General features: G+C 30.7%; 3 protein-coding genes across 4 annotated transcripts; all 3 read right to left on the bottom strand.

Annotated features, from left to right (window-relative positions):
- Positions 1-94: 94 nt before the first annotated feature.
- LOC114162853 (uncharacterized) lies at positions 95-2,267 on the bottom strand. The gene is made up of 4 exons (XM_028046834.2): positions 2,051-2,267; positions 1,688-1,959; positions 672-897; positions 95-398 (listed from the first exon to the last, which is right to left on the bottom strand). The coding sequence occupies exons 1-4, from the start codon at positions 2,127-2,129 to the stop codon at positions 265-267; spliced, it is 711 nt and encodes a 236-aa protein (XP_027902635.1). The 5' UTR covers positions 2,130-2,267; the 3' UTR covers positions 95-264.
- A 5,263-nt stretch (positions 2,268-7,530) lies between these two features.
- Positions 7,531-10,084, bottom strand: LOC114162751 (cAMP-regulated phosphoprotein 19-related protein). Of its 2 annotated transcripts, XM_028046718.2 has the most exons (7): positions 9,930-10,084; positions 9,581-9,639; positions 8,305-8,364; positions 8,126-8,173; positions 7,958-8,020; positions 7,761-7,840; positions 7,531-7,678 (listed from the first exon to the last, which is right to left on the bottom strand). In XM_028046718.2, exons 2-6 carry the CDS (start codon positions 9,626-9,628, stop codon positions 7,787-7,789), a joined length of 273 nt encoding a protein of 90 aa, XP_027902519.1. In that variant the 5' UTR covers positions 9,629-9,639; positions 9,930-10,084; the 3' UTR covers positions 7,531-7,678; positions 7,761-7,786. The 2 variants fall into 2 exon arrangements, with proteins under 2 accessions (XP_027902519.1, XP_027902517.1); XM_028046716.2 differs by having other exon boundaries at positions 7,531-7,840; positions 9,930-10,083.
- A 5,922-nt stretch (positions 10,085-16,006) lies between these two features.
- LOC114162984 (beta-D-xylosidase 1-like) lies at positions 16,007-21,727 on the bottom strand. The gene is made up of 6 exons (XM_028047017.2): positions 21,297-21,727; positions 18,651-18,932; positions 17,972-18,141; positions 17,437-17,885; positions 16,929-17,342; positions 16,007-16,833 (listed from the first exon to the last, which is right to left on the bottom strand). The coding sequence occupies exons 1-6, from the start codon at positions 21,708-21,710 to the stop codon at positions 16,235-16,237; spliced, it is 2,328 nt and encodes a 775-aa protein (XP_027902818.1). The 5' UTR covers positions 21,711-21,727; the 3' UTR covers positions 16,007-16,234.
- Positions 21,728-25,326: the final 3,599 nt, after the last annotated feature.

Here is a 25,326-nt window from a genome sequence, read left to right as displayed (position 1 = left end):
TGTTCTCTTAATGAAGAAATCATTTTTATATAACAGAAGACTATGGAAAAAGAATATAGTAAACATCAATAAAATGGATATAGAGGTTTTAAAATGCTCCAATACGAAATAGTTAATATATCATTAATCAGTTCCACACATAATACACACATAATACCTATTGTTTTCCCATGTATATAGGTTATTATACTACATATCATATGAGTGATTAATTACACATAAAACTGAAAATCCGAAGCATAGATAAGTGTTATGAGCATAATATTATGTGAAATTTGGAGGTAACAGAGCTCGTCCCATTACGATAACAGCAAGTCCCATTACAGCATGCTTAGTAGTAGCCTTTGGAGCAGCATTGTTTCCTTCATTCTGAATGTGCTCTGCCACATTGAAGTTTCCTGCATTACCAAAACATTAGCACCGATTGTTAGGTTTATAGAGAGAGTTTTACTCGAAAAATACAACACCGATGAGACTTAAATCCAACCATATAAAGTATTGACATCACTTTTAACAAAAAATGTTAAGACAATGGATTTTAGATTTTTATCCTTATATATCGATCTACTTTCTCATTTTTATTCACCGTCGGGACTTAAACTCATACTTAAATTTCTAACATGAACATGACGAAGTTGTTTCGATCTGCAATATTAAAGCAAAAGATGTACCTCTTTGAGAGCCATAGCCACATGCAGCTTCGATTGTGTTTCTGATGTCGTGTATGGTTGCTTTGTTGTAGAACATGAAGTTGCTGAAAACGTTGTTCAGACAATTGAGGACCAAGTTAGTCTCTGACAGACATGGTCCTTGACAGAACATATCAGTTTTCTCTTTAGGCACGTTCAGGGTTCCTTTCTCGTTTAATCTGCATGATTCTTCACACCTGCTATATATCTGATACCCCTCACCAAAATATCAAACTCTATCACAACAATTAACCCTTATTTGAAAAAAAGACCAAGTTCAGTACATGCATGCACTCGTAAATATTTTACAGTGTTATATATATATCCTTCAAGTTTTAACTGTAGAGTTTTAAATTTTTCTTTTTTATTTTTTCTGTATTACTAAACAATCCCCCAAGTTTAAGGTTAAACTGAAACTATAATTGAGATTAGAATAGCATTTTGTATAGTTTGACCAAAATTTAAGGGGGTTTAGCAATACAATTTTGTAAATTTATATAAACATGAAAAGGAAAAATTATACATAATTTCGTATTGTCATTTGTTTAGATTTCAATCAATCTTTATATAATAGATATTCAAGTTTTTTCATTGTTTTTTTACTTTACTAGAAAAAAATTAGTAATATATACACAATATATGGCTCAAATAAATTATTTCAGACTACTAATTAATAACTTTTTTATGAGAAATTTACTAATATATTATTTGAGATGTTTTGACTGGCCATCTCTTCGTGATCATTTAAAATTGATTAAAAATAATAAAATTCGGAATGACCAGAAGTAATTGGATAAGAGCCTCTTCGATAATACACGATTTTTTTTTAGTGAATTTTTAATTAATTATAAAGATTTTTTTTTCATCAAATTTTATAGTCAATACTCTAATGAAAATGATTAGCTCAACTCTTTGAAATGAAGGACTAAAAGTAATATGTAAAATAAGAAAAGAGGAAAAAAATTATAAAAAAAAAGTAGTATAAATTAGGCACTCACATATCTATCATTGAAACATTGCAAAGCTCTAGAGAAAATTTGAGTAGGATCACCACCGCCTCCAAGCCCACCACCAACTCCGCCCCCAGCACCGAGCCCACCACCACCACCGAACCCACCACCGAGCCCACCACCAGCCCCACCACCGAACCCACCATCAGCCCCACCAGCCCCACCGATCCCACCGATTCCACCACCATTACCGTCGAACCCGCCACCGATCTCACCATCACCACCATCCTCTCCCTCCGACCCGTCCTCATCAGCATATCCTGTCAAAATATGGCTTAATACGTGAAACGAAAAAAAAAAATAATGAAATCAAATAAAACAAAGTTTCATCTAATGTTGTTAATGGCGTACCAAAGTTTTTCCCAAACACACAAACGTAAAGAAGAACAAAAGCTAAAATCCAACGCTTGAAACTGATTCCGAATGCCATCGTCCACGCTTATTATTACGTACAATATCCAAAATTTTACGTTGGAAAATAATTGAATTTGAGCACACTATATAGCAATGCAAAGTTACCACGGTTGCACATAACTACAAGAAACAGTTAATTAGTTGACAGCATTACCAACCACTTAAATTCACTTTTTTCTTAATCACACTTTATTAATAAAGCGAAGTTGCGCATGAACATATTCATTCTTTGTCTTGCATGTGTTTTTCTAATCACAGTTAACCTCCAACTGGATAAACGGCTCAACGTAATTAAGAAGATAACAAATAAACATTGACCTCAGACATTGTTGTACATGAAGATTTATATATTTTTAAATCGACAAATTCAATAAAGAATAGACTTTTTAGAAAATAAATCTTAAACTAACATTAATTGGTATTGAAAGATTTCAAAATATATATATATATATATATATATATATATATATATATATAAGGATTAAATATGTTTTTATTCCTTAACTTTAAGTGAATTTTGGAATTAGTCTATTTCAAAACTTTGGACCAATTTAATCTTCATTTTTCGAAATACGTAAATTTAATCTTTTTAATCAAAATTTTGTCAAGTTTATTTGACATTTGAAGTGCGTTTCATAACTGTATTTAACTTACCATTAAAGCAAAAATATATCAAACAGTATAAACAACTCAAATACAATCCTGAAATGCATACGAAACATGTATTTTCAGAGATAAATGACTAAATTGGTCCAAAGTTTATAAATAGACTAATTCTAAAATTCACTAAAATTTAAAGGACCAAAAACATATTTAACTCTATACTTAATTTAATGATATTGGACATCATGAGGGAGATATTAAGTGATATAAATGAGAAGAAATTTTTGATGATAGAGGAAAACTATAGTCAAAGGGTTTGATGGCAGTCGCCATTAAAATTAATGGAAGACATGACTAAAAATATGAGGACAGGGTAGCAGTTGTATTGCAAGCCACCAACTTTTCTCTTCTTCTGTTCCATAAATCAAACCTAAAATTTGTTTTACTTGTGTTGTAATACTTTTCTTACAGCCTTAAGTAACATTTGTTGCCGTCAAAACACAAATGCACCTGCTTATTTATTAACCACAAGTTTTTCTTTTCTCTTTTACTTTTGCTAATTTCTTTTTTGTTCGAAAACAGTGTATTGGTGAGTTTTAATTTATATGTCACCGACTCACTATGTATAGAGCAGATTCTCAAATACCTTCCCACGTGAAAAGAGGAATGCATGATATTTTTAAGTGATTGTTGTAAGATACTAGAAAAAAAAAAGTTAAATATGTTTTTGTCCTTTAACTTTTAGTAAATTTTGAAATTAGTCTATTTTAAAATTTTAGATTAATTTAGTCTTTTATTTATTAAAATACATGAATTTACTCATTTTAATCAGATTTTATTAGGTTTATTTGATGTTTCGTATGCATTTTAAAATTGTATTTGAGTTGTTTATACTGTTTGACACATTTTTGCTTTGATGTTAATTCAAATATTATTATGAAACGTGCTTGAAATGTCAAATAAACTTAACAAAATTTGATTAAAATGACTGAATTCACGTATTTCGAAAAATGAATGACTAAATTAGTTCAAAGTTTCGAAATGGACTAATTCCAAAATTTATTGAAAGGTGAGGGACCAAAAACATATTTAATAAAAAAAAACTTAAGGGAGTTTTAAATTGTATCTTTAGAAAAATTGATAGATCATTTGTGAATCATATTTTAAATTAAAGATGACGAAAGAATTTATTTATGATTTATTTAGTTTATACACATGTAAATTCATCCATTACAAAATATAGAAGAGATGAAATTAATTTTATAAATGATTTACGATTTATTCAAGAAATATTCTTTACCGATAGTATCAATGCTTAATGAATTAAAAGTCCTCCGACTAATTTATCATTACTATTTTCTTTTAATTTACTTTCTTAATTGTTTAAATTTACTTTCTCAACAAATTTTGGAAAAGTTTTTTTTTTTTTTTGAATTTAGTCTACAAAATTTAATTCTTATTTTTTTAAATATAATTATAATTTTTAAAATTATTTTCATGAATGGATTTGATATCTCACCATTAAAAAATTATGTTTTTAGAAAGACACTTATGGGACATTCATTAAAAAATACATTATAGAAGTAATGACATAAGGCTACCATGTGAAAAGATATAAAATTAGGAGTAGTCCATTTAATTGTTTAAGTGTAAGGTCGAAAGCTAATCTAAGAAGCCAAGCTACTTAGTAACTAATTATAGATCCTATAGAAAGGTTAGCTACGTAGAAAGGTATGCATTTCAATTTGTAATATTGAATTCTGTGTTGACAAACTCGTCATTGTATTTCTATTTCTCTTCAAAAGTAAAAAGTCTAAAGAATTAACAAAGTTAAAAAATAAATAAATAAATAAATAAAGACACTTCAGCCTGCCTACATATGAAGTTAAATAGCTAATATTGTACTAGACTTTTGTGTAATGTTTTATAATTATTTCTATGTTTGTGTAAACATTAGTTAGAAAAGTCTATAAATAATTGGGTTAAATATGTTTTTGGTCCCTCAAGTTTGAACGAAATTTGGAATTAGTCCCTCATCAAAACTTTTGACCAATTTAGTCCTTCATCTTTCAAAATGCGTGAATTTAGTCCTTTTAACCAATTTTTGTTAAGTTTATCTGACGTTTCAAGCGCATTTCATGATAGTATTTAAGTTAACATTGAAGCAAAAATGTGTCAAACAATATAAATAATTTAAATACTATCATGAAATGCGTTTGAAATGTTAGATAAACTTAACAAAATTTGGTTAAAAGGACTAAATTCACGCATTTTGAAAGATGAAGGACTAAATTGGTCAAAAGTTTTGATGAGGGACTAAACCCAAATTTCGCTCAAACTTGAGGGACCAAAAACATATTTAACCCTAAATAATTTGTTAGACCATGAATTTAATTAATTAGATTATTGGAGTAACTTTAACTAGATCCTCGATATAAGTAGTAATTTATTAACTTGTATAAATAGTTTTAATTATAGTGAAATTCTTCCTAACTTTAATTTTCATATTTGATATTGTTAAGAGATGAACTTGAAGCTTAACTCAATATAGTCCGATAGCGACACTATAATATGTGATACGATAGGTCGAAGACAAAAAATTTGCAGATAGCGAGTGACACAATAAACAACAAATCTTATTAGAATAAATTCAAACTATTGTCTCTTATACCATGTTAAGAGTGGACTTTTAATCTTATCTCTGATAGTTCTGTCTAACAAATAATAAATCTCTTGATAGTAGATGGGACAATAGATCCAACTGTCAACAAATCTCGCTAGAATTGACTCTAACTCATGATTCTAAAACCATGTTAAAATGTGGATTTTAAGTATAACTCATGACTCTGATAGGTCCAACAAACAACAAATCCTCCGGGTGGCACAATAGGCTCAACAGACAACAAATCTCACTAGGATAGACTCTATATGACTCTAACACAAAAGGTGGACTTTAAGCTTAACTCATGACTATGATAAGTCTGACAAAAAACAAATCTCTCGATAACAGGTGACACAATAGACCCAACAAACAAAAAATCTCATTAGGATAGATCTAACTCATGCTTTGATACCATGTTAAAAAGTGAACTTTAAGTCTAACTCAACCCTAAAAAATTTGTAAAATGAGGTTTGAACTCATTTATATATTATAAACTCGCTTTTTCTAATCAATGTGGGATTTCTACCGGTTATTAATTCAAAGTAATATATGTTCTTGTTAACTTATCAATCATTTTATGATTGAGTGTTTATGCTTTATGTTTCTTTCCTATTTTTTGTATTTTGTCTTTCCTATATTTGAATTTCTTGTTGAACTGTATTTGATGCTCTATAGATACATCGCTAAGCTTGCATGATGATGATTTCTTTGTGGAGGTTGTAGGAAGATGAGAAAGAGAAAGGTGGAGTTAGTAAATATATAAAGTATGTTATCCAAAGGGAAGTGGAAGAGTCTTGTTGAAAAGCTAGATGCTTAGGCAAAATGGATCCAAAGTGGATGATGTTTCTTGTTGAAAAAGGAGAAGCTTTGTATTATATGTTACAGGGAGTGTTTGGGTTTGTGATGGACAATCACAGGTGGAATCCTTAAACTTGCTCTAACATGGTGGAGGGACCTATGCAGTATCAAACATGTGAGAAATGTAAATCCAAAATGGTTTCAAAAAGGAGTGGCTAGGAAACTATGAAATGATGATATATATTTGTGATGGGTCCAAAGGTTGTATCATCAATTATTGGGAGATAAACATGTTGGTGTAGGCCACATAGGGTGATTGCTGTCACATAATGTTTAAGCATGAAACAGAGATTGAGGAAGAGATTCCTTGTGTATGAAGGTGAGTTATTGGTTTATCTCAGAAACTTATTGGCTTCACTCTCTATTTGCAATGAAAGCTCAGACGACTGATCAGTACGGAAATTAGACAATCTCACATGCTCACAATCAAACTTCTTTCATAAATTAAAAGCAATGTACCAAACTTTTCAGAAAAGTTAGATGCCAGATTCTTACAAAAATTGATATGCTTTTCTTCTCTCCAAATTTACTGTTGATTAAGTTGTTAGCCTTTTCGTGGAAAATTTTGATTCATAGATTGCCTAAAAGGATGAACATGTCAAAATGAAATTTGCTTGAGATTACTGTTTGATCTTCTAGTTTCTATTCTTGTGTTGGATTCTTAGTTTTACGTTAAATTAGAAGGACTTAGTCTTTTGTTTCAAACATTGTAAAATGGATTAATTTTTTTTTTTACAAAATTAAAATTAGTCCATCCTTGAAACTTCGATAGTCGTATGATTAACTGCGGAGGTCAAAACGAATGGCAAAGATGCATATAAATGTTGTTGTAAAAAATTAGGGGTAGAATGAAGATGAAGTAGATGGAAAATGAGGATTTCAAATGGAAGAAAAACGTGGTATACAACATTGGAGCACCGTTTAACACGTCAATCTCGTTGAGGTAAAGGAACTATATTCAATCATTTCTAAAATTTGGAGACCAAACAGAATTAAAATTTAAAGGAGGAATCAATTTCGATTTTGTATTATAGTTGATTGAAAAAAAACATATTTAACCATTCTATTACAAAGGAATTAGCTTACAATGAAAGGTTAAGATTGTAATCAAAATATGATTTAAGGACTAAAATGACTTTGAGAGTAATCATGTTTAAGGATTTATCTAAACTTAGTATTACTGATGGATAATTAAGTGAAGAATTTTCTCCCAATTTCATGTTATGTTGAGATTTGATCCTGTTCTATCTGCAATTCCTACTGCACTCAACAGATCGAAAGGAAGAAACAAAAGGGAATCGAAATGAAACTATTATTGAACTGCTAGTTAATAGAAAACATGAAGTAAATTGTAATATACATAGAGATCAGGAACATCATTAGTTTTTGCAACACTGAAATTGACTGAGCAATCCTTGTTCCACTTATTAAATCTATTCTCCCTGCATTTCAATGGACTTTAAATTATTTATTACACATTCATGATGCAAATGCTGCAAAAAATTACTGCAGTTGGAGCATTACATATTAGAGTTATTCACGAAATTATCTCAACCAGATGTGCATGCAGGTCGTCTTGGAGGGAGTTGCTGGTGTGGAGTTCTCTGTAAGAAAAAAAACAAAAAACAAAACAAAATTAGTTAATTAAAACTCCAAAACTTAATGATTAGTCCTGAAACTCCAAAACTTAATATGCTTAGTACTAAAATTCCAAAACATACTTGTAGTTTTGGTCGCAGTGTCTCCACTGCTGCTGTAGATTGCTGATTCACTCCAGCACCTTGCTGTTGAGATTAGACACAACAAAGAGTTATATTTGTGGAAAAGAAAAGGTTTTGGAACATTATCAAAGTAATTTCTCAGTTTTAAGAAGTGAAATTCAAATATACCTTGCACAATGCCCAGTCTGCTGAATCAAAGAAGGCTCTTTCATTATCCTTTTAAACCCAAAAAGAAGCATAGAGTTTAATTAGATACAACTGAGTAAGAAAGAAATCAAAACAATGAATGTGTTATGTGAAAAAGAATGAAAAAGAAAATGTAGTTAATTTTTCCAGCATTGGCTTACTTTCGATATCAAAGGCTTCTTCTTTGGGACAAGTGTACCATACTTCCCCCCAGATGTTGTCTGATATCAGAAATTGTAAAATCAAACCAAAAGAAAGGAAAAGAAAAGAAAAGGAAGAGAATGTAATGTTAAAAAATTGATAGTTGATGACCAAAACGAAACAATGTAAAGGTAACAGATGTTATATTTTGAATCCTGGGACCATATCTCACCAACCACCAAATAGAATTGTCTTCAACAAGAAAAACCATGATATCAGAAAAGGTATTCGTTGTACACCAGTCAATGTTTTCCTAGTGGAAAATTATTTTGTGCAATTGGACCCTTCTTTAATTTGAATCTTGAAAGCATAACAAAGATGTCCAACAAGCTAAAATTACCTATTTGTCAACCAACAAAAAAAAAAAAAAAAACACAAACATTTGACCAATTCTATCACTAACCTAATTACAGCCTAAATTGAATTTGAAAGAGTCTCTTGAGCTAAACGCAGCTCAGAAAGAAAACCCTTTCACGTGGGTGGGGAAAGAGAATATTCCATAATACCTTAATAATGTTCTGTTTTTATGTTCCAATGATGGCCATGAGAAGGTGATGTTTGGGGGAAAACGAAGTTCACATGATTTGCTTGACAGCCCAAAAGCTGGTTAGGTTTGTTTTGTTTTGCACAGTGAGTTTTGTAAGCATCAATTTTGGTAGGGACACCTTAAAACCTAGAACAGAGTAACCGACAATTTTGGAGCACCACCAAAAATATCTTCACCCTAAATTCTCTTTTCTTCATTTCGAATCTCACTTTGAATTTACACAATATTCTCTATCACGCGTGATGATTTGTTTGATATTTCTGTAACCTAATCGAAAAAAAAAAAAAAAAAAACAGAGGTACCCATATGATACACGGCACAAAAGTACATGATGAAGGAGTACATGGGTACAATGTAATGTACACGAAGGAAAACAGACACGTGCAGTTCAGTTCTGTCACTGAATCAGAAATAGACACTTAGATTTTCCGTCTGATTCTCTTCTCTAGTTTTTGGTGTTATTTGCATTACGTGTGGTAGCCCTGTTCCAGTTTTTCAAATTGCAATGTCATTCATTTCACACACACAGCATTCATTCACATTATTCACAACAACCATGAAACCACGCAACTTTTATCCTATTTCTAACTCCTATATCGAAATATTATTCTGAAGAAAATAATGAAGACCCTTTTGCAGAAAAATGTAAAAAAAAAAAATGGGAATTGGAGTTTGGTTGTGTTACGTACCTCAGCATCTTGGGCGGTGAAATAGTCTTCCTTGTCACATCCTGACATTTTTTGTTTACCTATTCAACAAACCCAATTGGTGAGTAAAAAAAAGCCAGAGAAACTAATATTCAAAGTTAGACTATTATTCATCTGCAAAAATGCAACCTTTGATTTGTGTGAAAAGCGAAGAAGAAAAACAGAGGAAGAGAAAACAGAGAATAGAAATAGAAACAGAGTAGTCTCCCAATCGAGCAAGGAGGAAGTAGTTGCAAGCAAATGGTTTAAGGGAATACTCAATTATATAAAAAGACAGAAAAAAAAGAAAAGAAATGAAAATAGATAAAAGGGTGATGATGTTGATAATTACCTTGTGGTAAGAGGAAGGTAGAGATGCAAGAAGGAGAAAAAAGTGAGAGAAAGTGTTAAAGAGAAGAAAGTATAGAGAATGAGGTATAAGGGGTATGAGTGAGAGGGTTAGATAAGAATATGCGTCCATTTATACGAAGAGAGGCTAAGAAATAAGGCACCAAAAAATATTAATAATAATAATAATTACTTAAATTTGGATCCTTTATGTCTAATATCCATTCGTATAAAAGTGTTTACGTGGGCGTTTTGCAGTGGCTAGATGGCACGTGTTTTATTTTGTTGAACATTTATAATTTTTGTAAAGTGAGACCAGATCCAAGGAAATTATTGTTGGTGTGACTTGGTTTAAGAAATGGTTTTGAAAATGAAAAATGGTGAAGAAAAAAAGAAGAAGAAGAAGAAGAGAAAGTGATGTAGTTTGAGACGTTAGAATATCAGCATCGTTTGGTCCATCTGATACCCCAAACGTACAATTTTCTCATGTGCTGCTAATCTTCATTACCGACACTTTCTCACTTACGATTTCATGTCATCTTATTATTATATCTTTAAATCGTTTCTTTTTTTCACTCAAAAACCCTAATATTCCAATGTTTGTTTAGAACTACTATGTAGTGTGAGATCTTAAGCAATAATGATTTCAAAATTGAACGTTAATTTGACTTATAAATAGTAGAGGAGATTTTGATGAATCAGTTCCACAGTTAGGTTTTAGAGTTGACTCTCACACATTGATAACCCAATTATATTAATTAATTAATTAGTTAATATCTATATAAGATATAATTTTATTAATTTTAACTGTTAAATTGATAAAATTAACTTAAAGGTATTTAGAATATGTAAATTGGTGGAAGTTTGAAAAATTGTTAATATTGGTTCATAAATGTAGTGGACATATTTAACTATTAAAAAAAACTAACTATTTAAGCTGGTTCGATTAATCATAGTTTAAGTAACTAATGAAAATAAAATTATTTAAATGTATTTTTTTTAATAAATTTAGTAATTTTGTATTTAATCTTTAATAGTTTTTATTTTTAGGTATTTGTTACTTGACATTATTACCTTACATGTATTCATATAATGGTATAAAACATTTTGATTGTTATGATTAATATATTTAAATATATATATATATATATATATATATATATATATATATATATATATATATATATATATATATATATATATATATATATAATATAACATGTTAAGAATCACTTAAAGAGCTAAGGCCAAAGCCAGAGGAAAAAAAAGTTTAAACTAATGTAATCGTTATTAAAATTTATTTAATGAAAATTAAAAAAAAAAAAACTTTAAAAGGAAAATTAACAATAATACCAAATTTTAAATCTCAAAGTCGATTCTAAGGTATATGAGCCCCCTTGCGTAATTTCGAAAACGTTACCTGTAATCAAATACCAAAAAGTTAAGTAATTTTAAAAATTATTTATATTACCCCTTAAAATTAGTAAGACTAATTAGAATAAAAATTTATGATTTATTTAATATATTCATTTTTGATAAAGTTCAACTTTAAATAATACTATTTTAATCTAGGAAATGTTCTTCGCATGGCATTTGATATCTTTAAGTGTAATAAAAATATCATAAATACGTAATTCTTTTTATAGGAAATACTTGTATGTTAAAATTTGTTAATCTTTGGATACTTTAATTTTAATTTAATATTGATTTTTAATAACATTCAAATTAGAAGTATATTTAAGGTAATTATTACTATTTTTTTATTATGTTTGTGGTTGACAAATTAGAAGTGTAACTGAGATGGTTATAATTAATGTTTAATAAAAGTTGTGATGAGTAAATTAGAGGTGTATCGAAACTTTAGTATTGTTTTTTTCCGATTATAATTACAACTAAATTTAAAGAGACGTTATTATTATCAAATTCTTACTCTACCTTTACCTTTATTATATATATGGATATAGTGTGAAAGATAGAAAATTGAAATTTGTTCTTGTCCCGAGTTTTGATATAGTTTGGTTTTCAAACTTTACACATAAATAGATATTGTCATTCCATCTCAATTACATTATATTTTTTGACGTATCAAACGGTGTTTTTAGTTGTTATTTGATTTATTTACATCGTTTAACACGTTCAATTCAAAAATCACCTTGAAACATCATTTAATACCTAAAAAATCAATATTATTGGATTAAGAGGATTACATCAATTCATTATTAAAGTTTATGGATAAAAATATTTATCAAAATTTAAAACAAGAACAAATTATAGTTTTGCATAAAATTTCAAAGACTACAAAGTATGACAAAATTACAATTACTAAACATACCCATCAAATAATGTTCATAAATGTCACCGTAATGCTCATATATAAGTTAAGAATATATCTCTTAATCAATAATATGATAAAATAAATAGTCATAATAATAGTATTTCAATATCCCCTCAAATTGTAGCATACAAATCTTGAATGTCTAACTTATGAAGAACAAACTCAAATTGTGTTTTTCTCAAACTTTTGTAAAATATTACTACTTACATGGTTTGTTTTTTCATGAAAAATGCATTATTTGTTCTTTGGTGAAGATATTGAAAGACAAATGATATCAACTCCATTATGAAAAAAAAAAATGACAATTAATTTCAATGTAGTTTGTTCTTTCATGAAAAATCAGATTTTGAGTTATATGTAATGTTGATTTACTATCAGAATATAATTATACCCCTTTAGAATCAATAGCCCCTAAATCACAAACTAACTATTTGAGTCATTTTAATTTACATAGTCGCTGTCATGGAACTATAATCAGTCTCTACAAAAAAGTCAAAAACGGTTGATTGTTTTTTAGTTTTTCAAGATATTGGAGAAAAACCAATAAGCACCATCAAGACAATCAAATAAAATATTGTGAGTGGAGAGTCCATCAAATCCGAATAATATTATCTTGTCATTGTAATTTACTATTGATCGTAATAGAGTACCTTCTCTTGAATGTTTTTTATTATTAAGTCAAAAATAAATATAAAAAAATATTAAATCATTAATATAAGTATAAGCTAAAAATAATGCTATTAAATATATTTTTATGTATAGTTTTGGAATGTTAATTAATTTTTTAAATAAATATATTAAATTTCATTAGTTATATTAGTAAACATGTACAACTGGTAACACCCAATTCTATAATTACGTAGTAGTAAAAAATGTCTTCCTAATTTTATTTGTCTTTTCCTTTCTACTATTACCTTACACAAGTGTCATATTCTCACTTAAAAACACAGCAAATTGCGCAAACGTAATACAATGTATTAACTAAAAATTTATCTCTAAAACAAGTCTTACCTAACTTATTTTTACAAGCTTTAATTACTCTTCATTATTATATTAACATATATCTTAGTTAAGTTTATGAGTGATCATGTTGTATTAGTCGTTATTCTCTTAATAATAAAATTTAAAATTTGAAAGTTTAATTATATATATGAGTTTTTTATTTTATAATTTGCATTTGTCTAAATCTAATAAAATGGATCTTAATTCGTAAATCCGTTCGCTCGTTATGCTTATTTTTTTAATTAAAAATAAAAGTATGATTTTTTTTCAAAAATTAGCTTTTATATTACTGATTATTTAAAAAGTATAAATATATAATAATTGTAGTATAATTTAAATAATTAATACTTAAGGTCCAATTATTAATTATAATGAATACAACAATACTAATTTTAAATTACGTATGCTATTAATGTGATAAAGATTGTTACAATCAATTATGATACCGGCTCAATACAAAATTTAATGTTGCCAGAATTATTGAAATTAGTATAATTTATTGCAATGAAATACTATTTTTATTTTTATTTTGGTCAACATAGTCAGTTCAACAAATAAAGTTATATCACAATATGTTGTCAATTTTCACATTTTATAAAGCAAAATAATAAACAATGAGAATATTATATAATATAAATATATATACATACATATATATATATATATATATACTTTTTTTACTTGTAATTTTTTAAAAATATATTGAAACTATTTTTTTTTAAATAAGGGTATCTATGTATACAGATTTTCATTTTAATATAATAAAGATTTAAAAGAAATATGTTTTATTACTTTCTTTTGTCCTTTCAATTCAAGGGTTACCCTCAATCGGTCTTGAATGGGCCATTTGATTAAAATATGTAAAAAATACTCTACTTGTATCAATCAATATTTATCTCATGGTTTTTAGTGTTAAGAAGACGTTAAATTCTTTTAAGAATATGTACTTGTTTAAATAATTTATATATGTATGTATTAAATACTGTCAGATAAATTAAACCTTTCAATATTGGATTAGCAATACAATTATGCAACAAAAAATTTCAGATAAAAAAAATACATTTCTAATTCATAATCATGTAGTCAATATTTATTTTAGAGTTAAATATGTTTTTGTCTCTTAACTTTTAGTGAATTATAGAATTAGTTCATTTTAAAAGTTTGGACTAATTTAGTTCTTCATCTTTCGAAATACGTAGATTTAGTTCTTTTAATCTTTTAATCAAATTTTATTAAGTTTATTTGACATTTCAAGTGCATTTCAAAATTATATTTCAGTTATTTATATTGTTTGACACATTTTCACTTTAATGTTAAGTCAAATATTATTATGAAACACGTTCGAAATGTTAAATAAACTTAACAAAATTTAATTAAAAGTACTAAATTCACGTATTTCGAAAAATAAAAGACTAAATTGGTCCAAAATTTTAAAATAGACTAATTTAAAATTTATTGAAAATTAAGAGAAAAAAACATATTTAACATGTAATATGTTAAATTTAGTTAATCTAATGACATGTTAAACTTCTAAAGTTTTATTAAAAAAATAAAAAAATGTGGAAATTAGGAAATGTTGTACAATTGCCACTTGTCAAAGGCCCCAGCAACTTCTATCAAGCTAACACTCTATTTTGTAGAGATACTTTAACCACAAGATCCACCAGCTAAGCCTAAGATACACTATCACCACCTAACAATTATTTTTCGTGTTCAATAACAGTCACCCCAATTAATATTTCATTCATCTACTCTAACCTTTTATTACAATTATTAATTTCACCCTAACACATTAATAATATATCTTCAAAAAACTATATTATTTATTTTCAAAACTATCACCTCCACTGTCTCTTTTCATCATTTCAATCATCTTATCATATTTCTGTCCTTTTCTTTTCTTACTATTGTATTTTTTTATGATAAAAAAACATGTAAATATTCTTTTTTCTCTCTTTTCTATTGAGAATTGTAAATGTACAATGGGGAAGAATATATATATATATATATATATATATATATATATATATATATATATATATATATATATATATATATATATATATATATATATATATATATATCATAAAAGTGTAAAATTATTGGACGGTGGATTTAATCCGTACAAAATTATTGTCCTACTGTAGTCCTATCCTTATCTCCTGTTCTTAATTAATTGCAAATGAATACCTCTCACCATTTATAGATATCCATCGTGGTACCAACCATGCCTGTGACTCTGATTTTTTACCAAATTACTGTGTTTTTTTACAAGGAATAACTTATTTTAAGTTACCGTTCTTTAATGTATCAGTTTTATTATGGGTTTAGTTCATTTTGTTAACTAAGAGTTAGTGTAGATTCTCTTACCTATATTTAACTTTTAATATAGAAAACGAAGTTTACTCAAAGTGCAACTCTGGTAGCTTCAAGCAACCTCTCTCTCTTCACAAACAGACAAAAGAATTGACCTAAAAATTCATATTTTTGTTATTTTACTTTATATTTCTGAGCAGAAATTGGTTTAAACTTTAAATTTGATTTACTATGAGTTGTCAAATACATTTATTAGTCAAATTCATCTGCCTAAACAACGAACACATGTTGATTCAAATTTCTAACCAGTCATGCATTTTGAAGTTGACCAAATTGGTTCAATTGTCTAATAAAAATATGTATGATACGTTTCAAACAAGATTGAATGAGAAAAAAAAAGAAAGAAAGAGAAAAAAGAGAACTTGAAGTTTGTTTAAATCCCTTTTTCACATATGAAGTATGAATAATAATGATACATGGTTTACAAATTACAGTTGTGACCTATATATCCTTATTTTACATTTGCATTTTACAGATTATAGTAACATCTTTCTTTCTGTTTATTCTTCATATGATGTTTTTTTGCTATTTGCAAAACTTGGCTAGAGCTGTCAAATTTGCTTGACAGAGGATTAATCAATGGCACAACGAATGCTTCAGTTCTTAATCTGTTGCACAGTTTGGACAGAAATAGAATGCTTGAGATCACCAATGTGGAGTTCATGTTGACCAGATGGGATTCTTCGAATCCCGAACTGGTCCACGACGGACAAGTGTTTGCAGACATGAACACCAACCTTCACACGCTGTTTCGACCCGGCAGGAACATGGGTCTTCTCAAAGTTCACCAGTTGTTTGATCTGAGACCATTTCCCAGGTGGTGGTTTCGAGAATACGAGAAGGGTGTGGGTGCCATCCATGGAGCCTTCGTTTTTCACGTCCACGTGGAATTCCATCTCCGATGTTTCATCACAAATGGCGTGGCTCACCCTCACTGCTTCGCTCGAAAGGCTTGAGTTTGTCAACGCTCGGAGAGTGGCTAAGGGCACCGACACCTCTTTTGGAGCCATGGCTAAGCTGTGGCTGAACCTTGAGTAACCTAATCCATGTCCGAATGGGAACACCACAGGCCCTTTGTAGAATCTGTAGGTTCTTCCTGGGTACCCTGTTGCTGGGTTCGGACGCATGTCCATGATTGTCATGGGTACCTTAGACAGATACCCTTCAGGGTACCATGTCATGGGTAATCTTCCTCCTGCGTCACAAAAACTCAATCAGAATATTCTACGTTTATATTCACACGTTATGTAAAACAAACCGATGAAAAAGCCGATGTGGGACTAAATTTACCTGGGTTTGTTTGACCAAAGATGACGTCAGCTATGGCAGTTCCTCCGGCTTGACCAGGATAACCAACCCACAAAATGGCACTGATCTTTGGGTCGTTTACCGCAAACTTGACATCAACCGGGCCACCGGACATGATCACCAAGATGACTGGGCCTCTGGCGGCCCTAGCCACCCTGGCAACGAGCTCTTGCTGAAGGCCCGGTAAGAGAAGCCCAAGTCTATCTCTCGTTTCGGCTTCTATGGACTGGTCAAGGCCCATTACCAAGACAGTGGCGTCAACTTGCTTAGCCACGGTCTCTGCTGCCCCGAATAGTTCGTTTCCCCTACAAGCCACATTCCTGCATCCAACTTGATGTGAAGTCTTCACATACCTCGCAATCCCTTGCAAAGGACTCGTATAACCACACGCCACACCTATACCACAATTAATTAATTCCATATTAACATTTTTCTCATAACAAATAGGATATTAATTGTTGATTATTAGCTTGTTAAGTGGTTAACTAACCCGCATAATTCCCTATCATTGTAACGGTGGCGTCCGAATTGGGTCCAATGACACCTACGGTGCGGATTCGCGCAGGGGATAGTGGTAAGGAGTTTCTTTTGTTTTGTAACAAAACAATGCTCTCTCTGGCTGCTTGAAGGGCCAGGTTTTGATGGGCCGGGGTGCACACGTCTCTGGGGCCCAGGTTTCCGTATGGTTGGGCCGAGGGTTCGCCGTCGAACATGCCCAATCTCATTTGGACCGTGATAAGGTTGGCCAACGCAAGGTTAAGATCGTTTTCGGAAATGAGTCCCTTCCTGATGGCAGCATCGGTGTGGATGGCCAAGAATGGGCCACAGTCCAAGTCCAGGCCCGCTTTTATGGCCTCCGCTGCGGCCTCCTCGGGTGTTCTAGTGTAGTGTTGGTTGTCATAGAAAACCCCAACCGAGTCACAGTCCGAGACTATGTACCTATTTTTAGTGAATAATAAAAAAAATATCGTCAGAAAATCGGTAAAATGGAAACCCAAAAGCCCAATTGAGTATATTGGACTAACCCATTGAGGCCCCATTGGCCGCGTATGGTGTTGCGAAGGAGATCAGGGTCGGCACACGTGGGCTTGCCATTCACCTGATTGTAAGAACACATCACACTCGCCACGTGTCCTTCCAAAACACACGCTTTAAATGGCACGTCGTAAGTGTCCTCCAGATCCTGTTTGCTTACCTGCACGTGAAAAAATATCCCACAACACAATTTCAATTTGGGCCCATGGTTTTATTTGGGCTTTAAAGCCCGCCCTTTTTATTTACTTTGAGTAGTTTATTTAGGTTAAGATAAGGCTTGTTTTTGCTTTATTATTATTGGCACCTTTTGATTAAGGTCACGTCACACCATAATGAATGTGGGGAAAATAGAAGGGGTTTATGGCAATTGTGTGGTGTGACTTATCCAACTAATTTGCAAGTGGGGGGAAGTCGTTGTCACAACAACTTGCATGAGTTCCATTTTTCTCTTGAATCATACAAAAACAACTAATTTAAATCGAAAGGACAACATGGACAGGTAGATCCACTTTATTAATATACACACATTTAGCCTTGCTTCCTCGGCAACATAGAAAGATAGACATAACATAGCCATAACATGTGATCATTGGAGGCACTCCACAATGCCAACAATTTCGTGTGTAAAAATAATTTGACAAATAATGAAAGAAATAATAATAATAATACCTTGGCATTGAAATGAAACCTGTCGACACCGTTCCAGTTGTCAAGGTCATAGGCAGTGTAGTGTTTACAACAAGCAGCGACCTTGAGGCGGTTGCCGGCGCCGTCGCCTTGGAGACCTTGGACATAGCTGGCGGCGTATTTTGCGGCGAGGGTTGGGTCTTCGCCGGGAGTCTCTTGGCCGCGGCCCCACCGTGGGTCGCGAAAAATGTTGACATTGGGACTCCAATACGTCAAACCAGCCTGTCCACCGTTGTACATTGCCCTTGCTTCATCAGACACCACCTGCATATTATTCATGCATCATTAATTACCTACATTTTTTTTTTCGATTCTAGCTGTAGGTCCATACATTAGGTACATCTATTTTAGTAAATATATACTTAAATTACTACCTATGAATTCAATATGCGACATATCAATTCTTCATTAAAGTTTTCATTTAAGTATCATGAATTCTTGGAAAACGTATCTATTTAGGTATGTGGCATTTCGTATTCAATATAAATACAAATTTATACATGTATTTTAAATATCAAGTACTTGTTTATATGAATATCTTAATCAAACAAATATCCACCAATCATCGCTTTCGATTCTGAAGGACCATTTTAGATGTTTATCCTTTTTTTTTTATTCATTAAAACTTATTGAAATATTAAAAATGTTAGACCCTCTGGATATATTTTGTACACATGTGATTAATTAAAACATTAAAATAACAATAATAGTTATTTAGAATGTTATCATATTAAATCCTAATTATTTTTTTAGAGAGAGATTTAATTAGTTCATTCAAAATTTTAAAAAAAATATAGAGATATTTTTGTTTTACCATTGTCTCCTAAATCTGGCTCTACCACTGTGATTCTGCCTAGTTGCTTCAATAGACACTCTTCTTTTCTTTTTTTCTGAAAAGAAAAATCTTTATCTCTCGGTTTATTCTCTGTCTCTTAGCTAAAACTACCAACCGGAATAATAAAAAGTTGCTTTTGACACTAAGAGACAAACAAAACACCCCATTTTTGACATTTTCTGGAATCTAAATATCACAAAGTAAATATTCAAATCAGCATCCAATGGTTTTTCTTTTCATCATCACTTCATCTAAAGAGAAGAACTTCACTTCACCAATAATATATTAATATAACAACTTTGGCTAATGTAATTGGCTATTACTTACTCTCGTTGTTACAACAATAATCGCAACTTTTTTTCATGATCATTAAAATCATTAGCCATGTATAGCCCTGGACCAAAACGAGGATGAAAAGCAAAAAGACGTTTGTGGAAAGATCAACGCAAGTTTTGGCAAGGGGTTGGTGTGGTGTGGTGGGCAACATCGAAGACCTACTTTGTTCTTCAATTATTCACCAAACAAATAATTAATAAAGATGAGATCAAATTTCATGCTTCAGTCAACAACTTCAAGCATGCAAATTAAGATAATTGATTTGTATCTTCACTAACCTTAATTAATTTTGAAGGGAAAACTTTTTAAGTGAATACACGTAAAAGAAATTACGACTCCTCAACATATATTTAACTTAGATGTAAGTATGAAAAGGATCCACTAATCACCACCAAAGTGAAACTAATTATTATTCCAATCTTATTAACCGATGAATATTTAACTAATGACGTAAAGAGAGACTGAAGACAAGGACAAGCGAAACCACCATCTATTGTTGCTTTCGTAGTTAATGAATGAATCAATGGCGTAATGGACTTCTTTTACCCTCTAGTTGCTGACAATTTAGGTTCATGAATTTTCAACGTTATCATCATTTTCTTTACCTTTAAAATGACATTATTGTCAGATTGTTCATATATTCATATTAAAATGCATGCAAGCCACATGGTGGTTGGGACACAATTCGTCAGCTACCATGTAAATTAGCTAAATCAGGTGAGTGTATAACGAGTGCTAAAACAGTACCACCACATTCTTAATCATATATATACACACGCATTCAGAAAAATAACATAAAATTTTTTTGGATGAAAACATAAAAAAAATATATATCCACTCCCTTTTTTATCTACATGTCCAACAAAAACTTTTTCTGTCGTTCTTCAGATGTTTTGTTACTAAACAGTAGAAAAATGTATAAAAAGTCCCGATTCGATTATTTTATTACCGAGTCAAAACTTGAAAGTACATTCAAAACTTATGAAAGTAAGTAATTAACCAAAGTAATATATATAGTGAATTTTTATACAAAAGAAGAAAAGTTTTTATAATTACACAGTAATTATTCAAGATGTGGGAATTTATCTATTTGTCATATCATTGAATTAAAGTGAAAGAGCACTATAAATAGAAACATGTAATGACGATGACGATGATGATGATATGCAGAAGGCACTTTTACCTAAGTGGGTCGTGTGTGTGTGGTGTTATATTGGAATTGTATTAAAGGCATGCATGCAAATGTATGTAATGTATTAATTAAGGATATAAAAGGTGATGGATAAATGAGTAAAATTATGATGAATGGCCGAAAAGGAGAATAAAGGAATCTACTTTTAGTTATTTATTAGCCAACCGAAATGAATATTGAAAAAGTTGAGGTTATGAGTTTCGTGCGAGGGATATGATAGAATAAAGAGGAGCAGAATGAATGAAAGGATAAAAAGATATCTGACCCGTCCGATTTGGCGCCAGAGAGATTGATTGAAGGAAGCAGCGGTTGTGATGACCTGGGGGAACATGGTGGCGCCGGGGAAGGCCCCACCGAACTTGGTGCCGGGGCCCACATTGGAGACGCCGTGAAGCGCCTCCGACCACCACTCGTAGCCCTGGATACCGAGCCGGGGCACGGCGATGGCGTTGTTGACGACGAGCCTGATCTTTTCCGGCAATGTGAGTCTGGCTATGAGGTCCTGAACCCTCACGTGGATGGGGACGTGCGTGTTGCAGAACTTGAACCCCCTCGTGAGTCCGTTGCTAGGGTCGCATGCAAAGGGCACCCTCCCCTGGGTTGGCCTTGGGAAGGACAGTGCGACGCAGAGCAGCACTAGCAAAATGGGTAGTAATTTTTTGTGGTTCTGAGAAGCCATGGATTGAAAAAAATGAAAAGGAAGAAGAGGGAGTGAAGAGTGATAGTGAGTGGTGTGGGATATATATAGATGGAACGTTGCGTCTTTTGCAGAGTTTGATTTCGGTGTGGGGGCGCAGAGAGAAAAATAAAATTTTGATGATTGCGTTTCCACGTCGGTTAATTATATAACCATAACAAGGTTCGTGAGAAGAGAGAGTGAGTGAGTGTAACACGTAGTTAGGCTCAGTGGGTGGTGGCTGGGTTGGTCCCATTTACTAGTGTGGTTGTAGATGCTAAAATACATTCATTAAAATATATTACACGCCATAACTTACAAACGTAGAAGATAAAATAATTTAAAGAAAAAAACAGAGAGAGCTATTAATCGTTTTAGAATCGAGTTATGGACACTCACGGACGAAAGAATCTCTCACTTTCTTACTTTATCGTTAGCTCAAAATATCCATTCATTTTTTGTTATTCACCGATAATGTTTGGAACACTATTTTTTTGGTTCTTTCATTCGCTATTATAATCCAACCCTTAGGATCTCAAATACATATCAGAAAATAAATCTGCACACCAGTTTCAGAACGTTGAAAATACTTGGGAGTTTACCTATGATTCACGAATAAACGCTTTCACTTTCATCCCCGTGATGTTTCTGCAATTGACTAAAGCATCAGAAAAATAATATCAAAAGCCCGTGACAACATTAGAAGAAAATATGTGTGTTTTGTCGTGTTTTTACTTCTGTTTCCACCTATGCATGGCATTTTGGTCCAAAATTGTTGTGTTTTTTAACAGCTCTGATTATTCTACAGAGGTGGGTGAGTCTTTACTTACCCCAGAAAATTGTAATAATTAATAAAATATGATTATTGATTTCTTGTTAAATATAAATATATGCATGCATGTAAATCAAACTCTATGCCAAGTTGTAAGGGTCCCACGTGCTTTTGAGAAGTGCATACATAGATAGGTTTGTAGACATTTTGTGTTTGTGATTGGATAAGGTAATGCTATATATATCTATCTATAATTAGTGTATATAATATCTTTTATAAAGTGCAATAGTATAATAATAGAGAATAAATCGTAGGGTTCTATGAATTTCATTAATTAAGAGACGTTCCGAATATAAAAATTGAAAGCATTGACCAAAGAAATAATTTGAAATTATCTGCGAACACCACGTCCCATTTGGTTTCATTTTCTGTGAATTATGTGATAGCCAACCAACTCAAGCATGTGAGGTTCTTAAGCAAGATTCCAAACTCCACATGCCACCACTGGAATGCAAATTCGTGTGGTTAAAATTTGATTTTTGAAAAAGATTATGATCATCCTAGTTCAACATTTTAATTTGTGCAAACATAATATTGTATTTATCAGATTGGATCGAAAATCTGGTGCATTAATTACAGAATCATTAATTCGTGCTTGAATGTTGAGAAAAAATAATCATTTCACTAATACACGATATAATATATATAGTTTTTTTCTTGCTTGACGTCTAGTAAAATTATAAGAAAATCAGTTTGTTTGTTTGTTTAAAGTTAAAAAAAATGAACACTTTTTCACTAATTAACAACAAAATGTATTATTTTTACTAAAATAAAGGTATTCGTAACAAAATATTGCTTAATATATAAAGTTGATATTCCAGATAATATATAGTATTCAATACAATAATAGTTTAAAGTTGAAAAAATATAAAATATTAAAAAAACTAATTCCACTCGCATAACAAAGAGAAAAATGTAAAGAATGACTTAATTAAAAGAGTGCAAAAAAACAAAGAGTAATAGGGTGAAATTCTCATCCTCTACGAAATGGGTGCCGTGATTTTTTATAATTAATTATAAACATGATTCTAGTATAAAAAAATATCTTTTTAACAAAAATGTTTGGTAATGTTAAATTTCTTTATTAGTGAAAAATATAGAACGTAACTACCAAACTCTTCATGCAGCAACTGATGCCAAACCAACCTAATTAAAATAATATAAATAGGTATTATTATTATTACAATGACAGAAAAGATAGTCCATTAATTAGAAATAGGTGCCACTCCAATCCAACTTTTATTCTTTAAAAAATCATGAACAAATTTTTCGTCTCATCTTTTTCCATAATTCTGAATTAAGAACACACATATGATCTGTTTTTTAGAAAGAAAAACACAAATGTTTGAATAATTTGGTGTTGGGAAGACCACGAACACGACATCTGTGAACTAGAATTTTCGAGGTTGTTATGTGAACAAAAATATTTGAATATAAGTCATTGTTTTGTGCCTTTTTCTGGTATGAGCAATATTAGTTTTGCTCCAATGTTTGCATTAGGTAATATTCTCTTTCGCAAAAAGAATTTTGAAAAGTGATTACACTATGAAACGCTTAAGTATGAAGAAAGTATTGTATTCATGAGTGGGTAAAGTTCAACAAATGATGAATGAATCACCATAAGTTTAAAAGGGAAAGCTTAATTTTGAAGCATAGAAAAAAAAAGAAGCAATTATGGTAAACTCTTTTTGTAGTTGAACATTTTTCATGGCTATAGTTTTTAGTTAGAGCTATAATCAACCAAAAAAGGGTACGACACAGCATTATTAAAAGCCATAAATGTGAGCTAGATGATGGCAAAATTATAGTATAATGGTTTGCTATTTTAATATATTGTCTACTTTCTAATACTAATATAATATGCATATTGTGTCAGATCTATAGAATACTGATAGAAATTACTATATTTATAAGTGGAAATAGTAATTATGTGCAAGTAAAAATAACTCAGGTTTTGTTTCTTTTATATGCAAAATTTTTGTGAGTGCCATTCAAAACTTTAACTTCGAAAAGAGGGCATTATAAAGCGAAATACGAAAAGAAAAAGAGATTGAATAGTACCTAATTACTACCTTAGTCATGAATAGTTTTACAAAATTTTGTAAATTAAACATATACATGAGAAGAGTTATTTTCTACTAATTTATTTAATCTGTTGAGTTTTCCTCCATTAATATTATAAAATTTTTATTAAAAAAATTATAAACATATGTAGTCTATCAATCTCTACTTTGAGATTTGATTTTCAACAAATAATAAAATTCGATACAACTTTAACTTAAGAATTTGGTGATAAGCTTATTCATAGAAATAATGAATTTTCAAAATAAACAAAAAAAAAAGACAAATAAATGTACATTGTCTCTGTTTGTTTCCTTCTTAATTACTCAAGAAACTAAAAAACTCATAGTCACCTGAAGTTACGTTATGTAGGGTGGGACCATATTGTTTAACAGAATTTACAGAGACTATGCAACCATTTGATTAGATGGCACTAGGGGACATGCATTTTTGACTCATTTTTTTTCTTTTTTTTTTTAAAAAAAAAAACTATGCTTTCATTTGAAAACTTAAAGTAGCAAGTCATGGCAACCAATTTTTATTTTTTCTTTTTTTATATTAAGTCATTTTTGTGTCTTTCACTTCTCAAATATTTGAACATGCAAGAAATTGTCCAATAATGTTCTAAAAGTGTATATAAGATTTTAAGATATGTTCAAACCGTAATAGATAGCTATAGAATGTAATGTCACGATAAATTAGGTTAATATATTATAATTAGGACTA

This window comes from Vigna unguiculata, chromosome 9, assembly GCF_037176805.1.
Source record: "Vigna unguiculata cultivar grain cowpea cultivar isolate G323 ecotype 2 chromosome 9, ASM3717680v1, whole genome shotgun sequence".
Lineage (NCBI taxonomy): Eukaryota > Viridiplantae > Streptophyta > Magnoliopsida > Fabales > Fabaceae > Vigna > Vigna unguiculata.
This window is presented reverse-complemented; position numbering and strand designations above follow the sequence as displayed.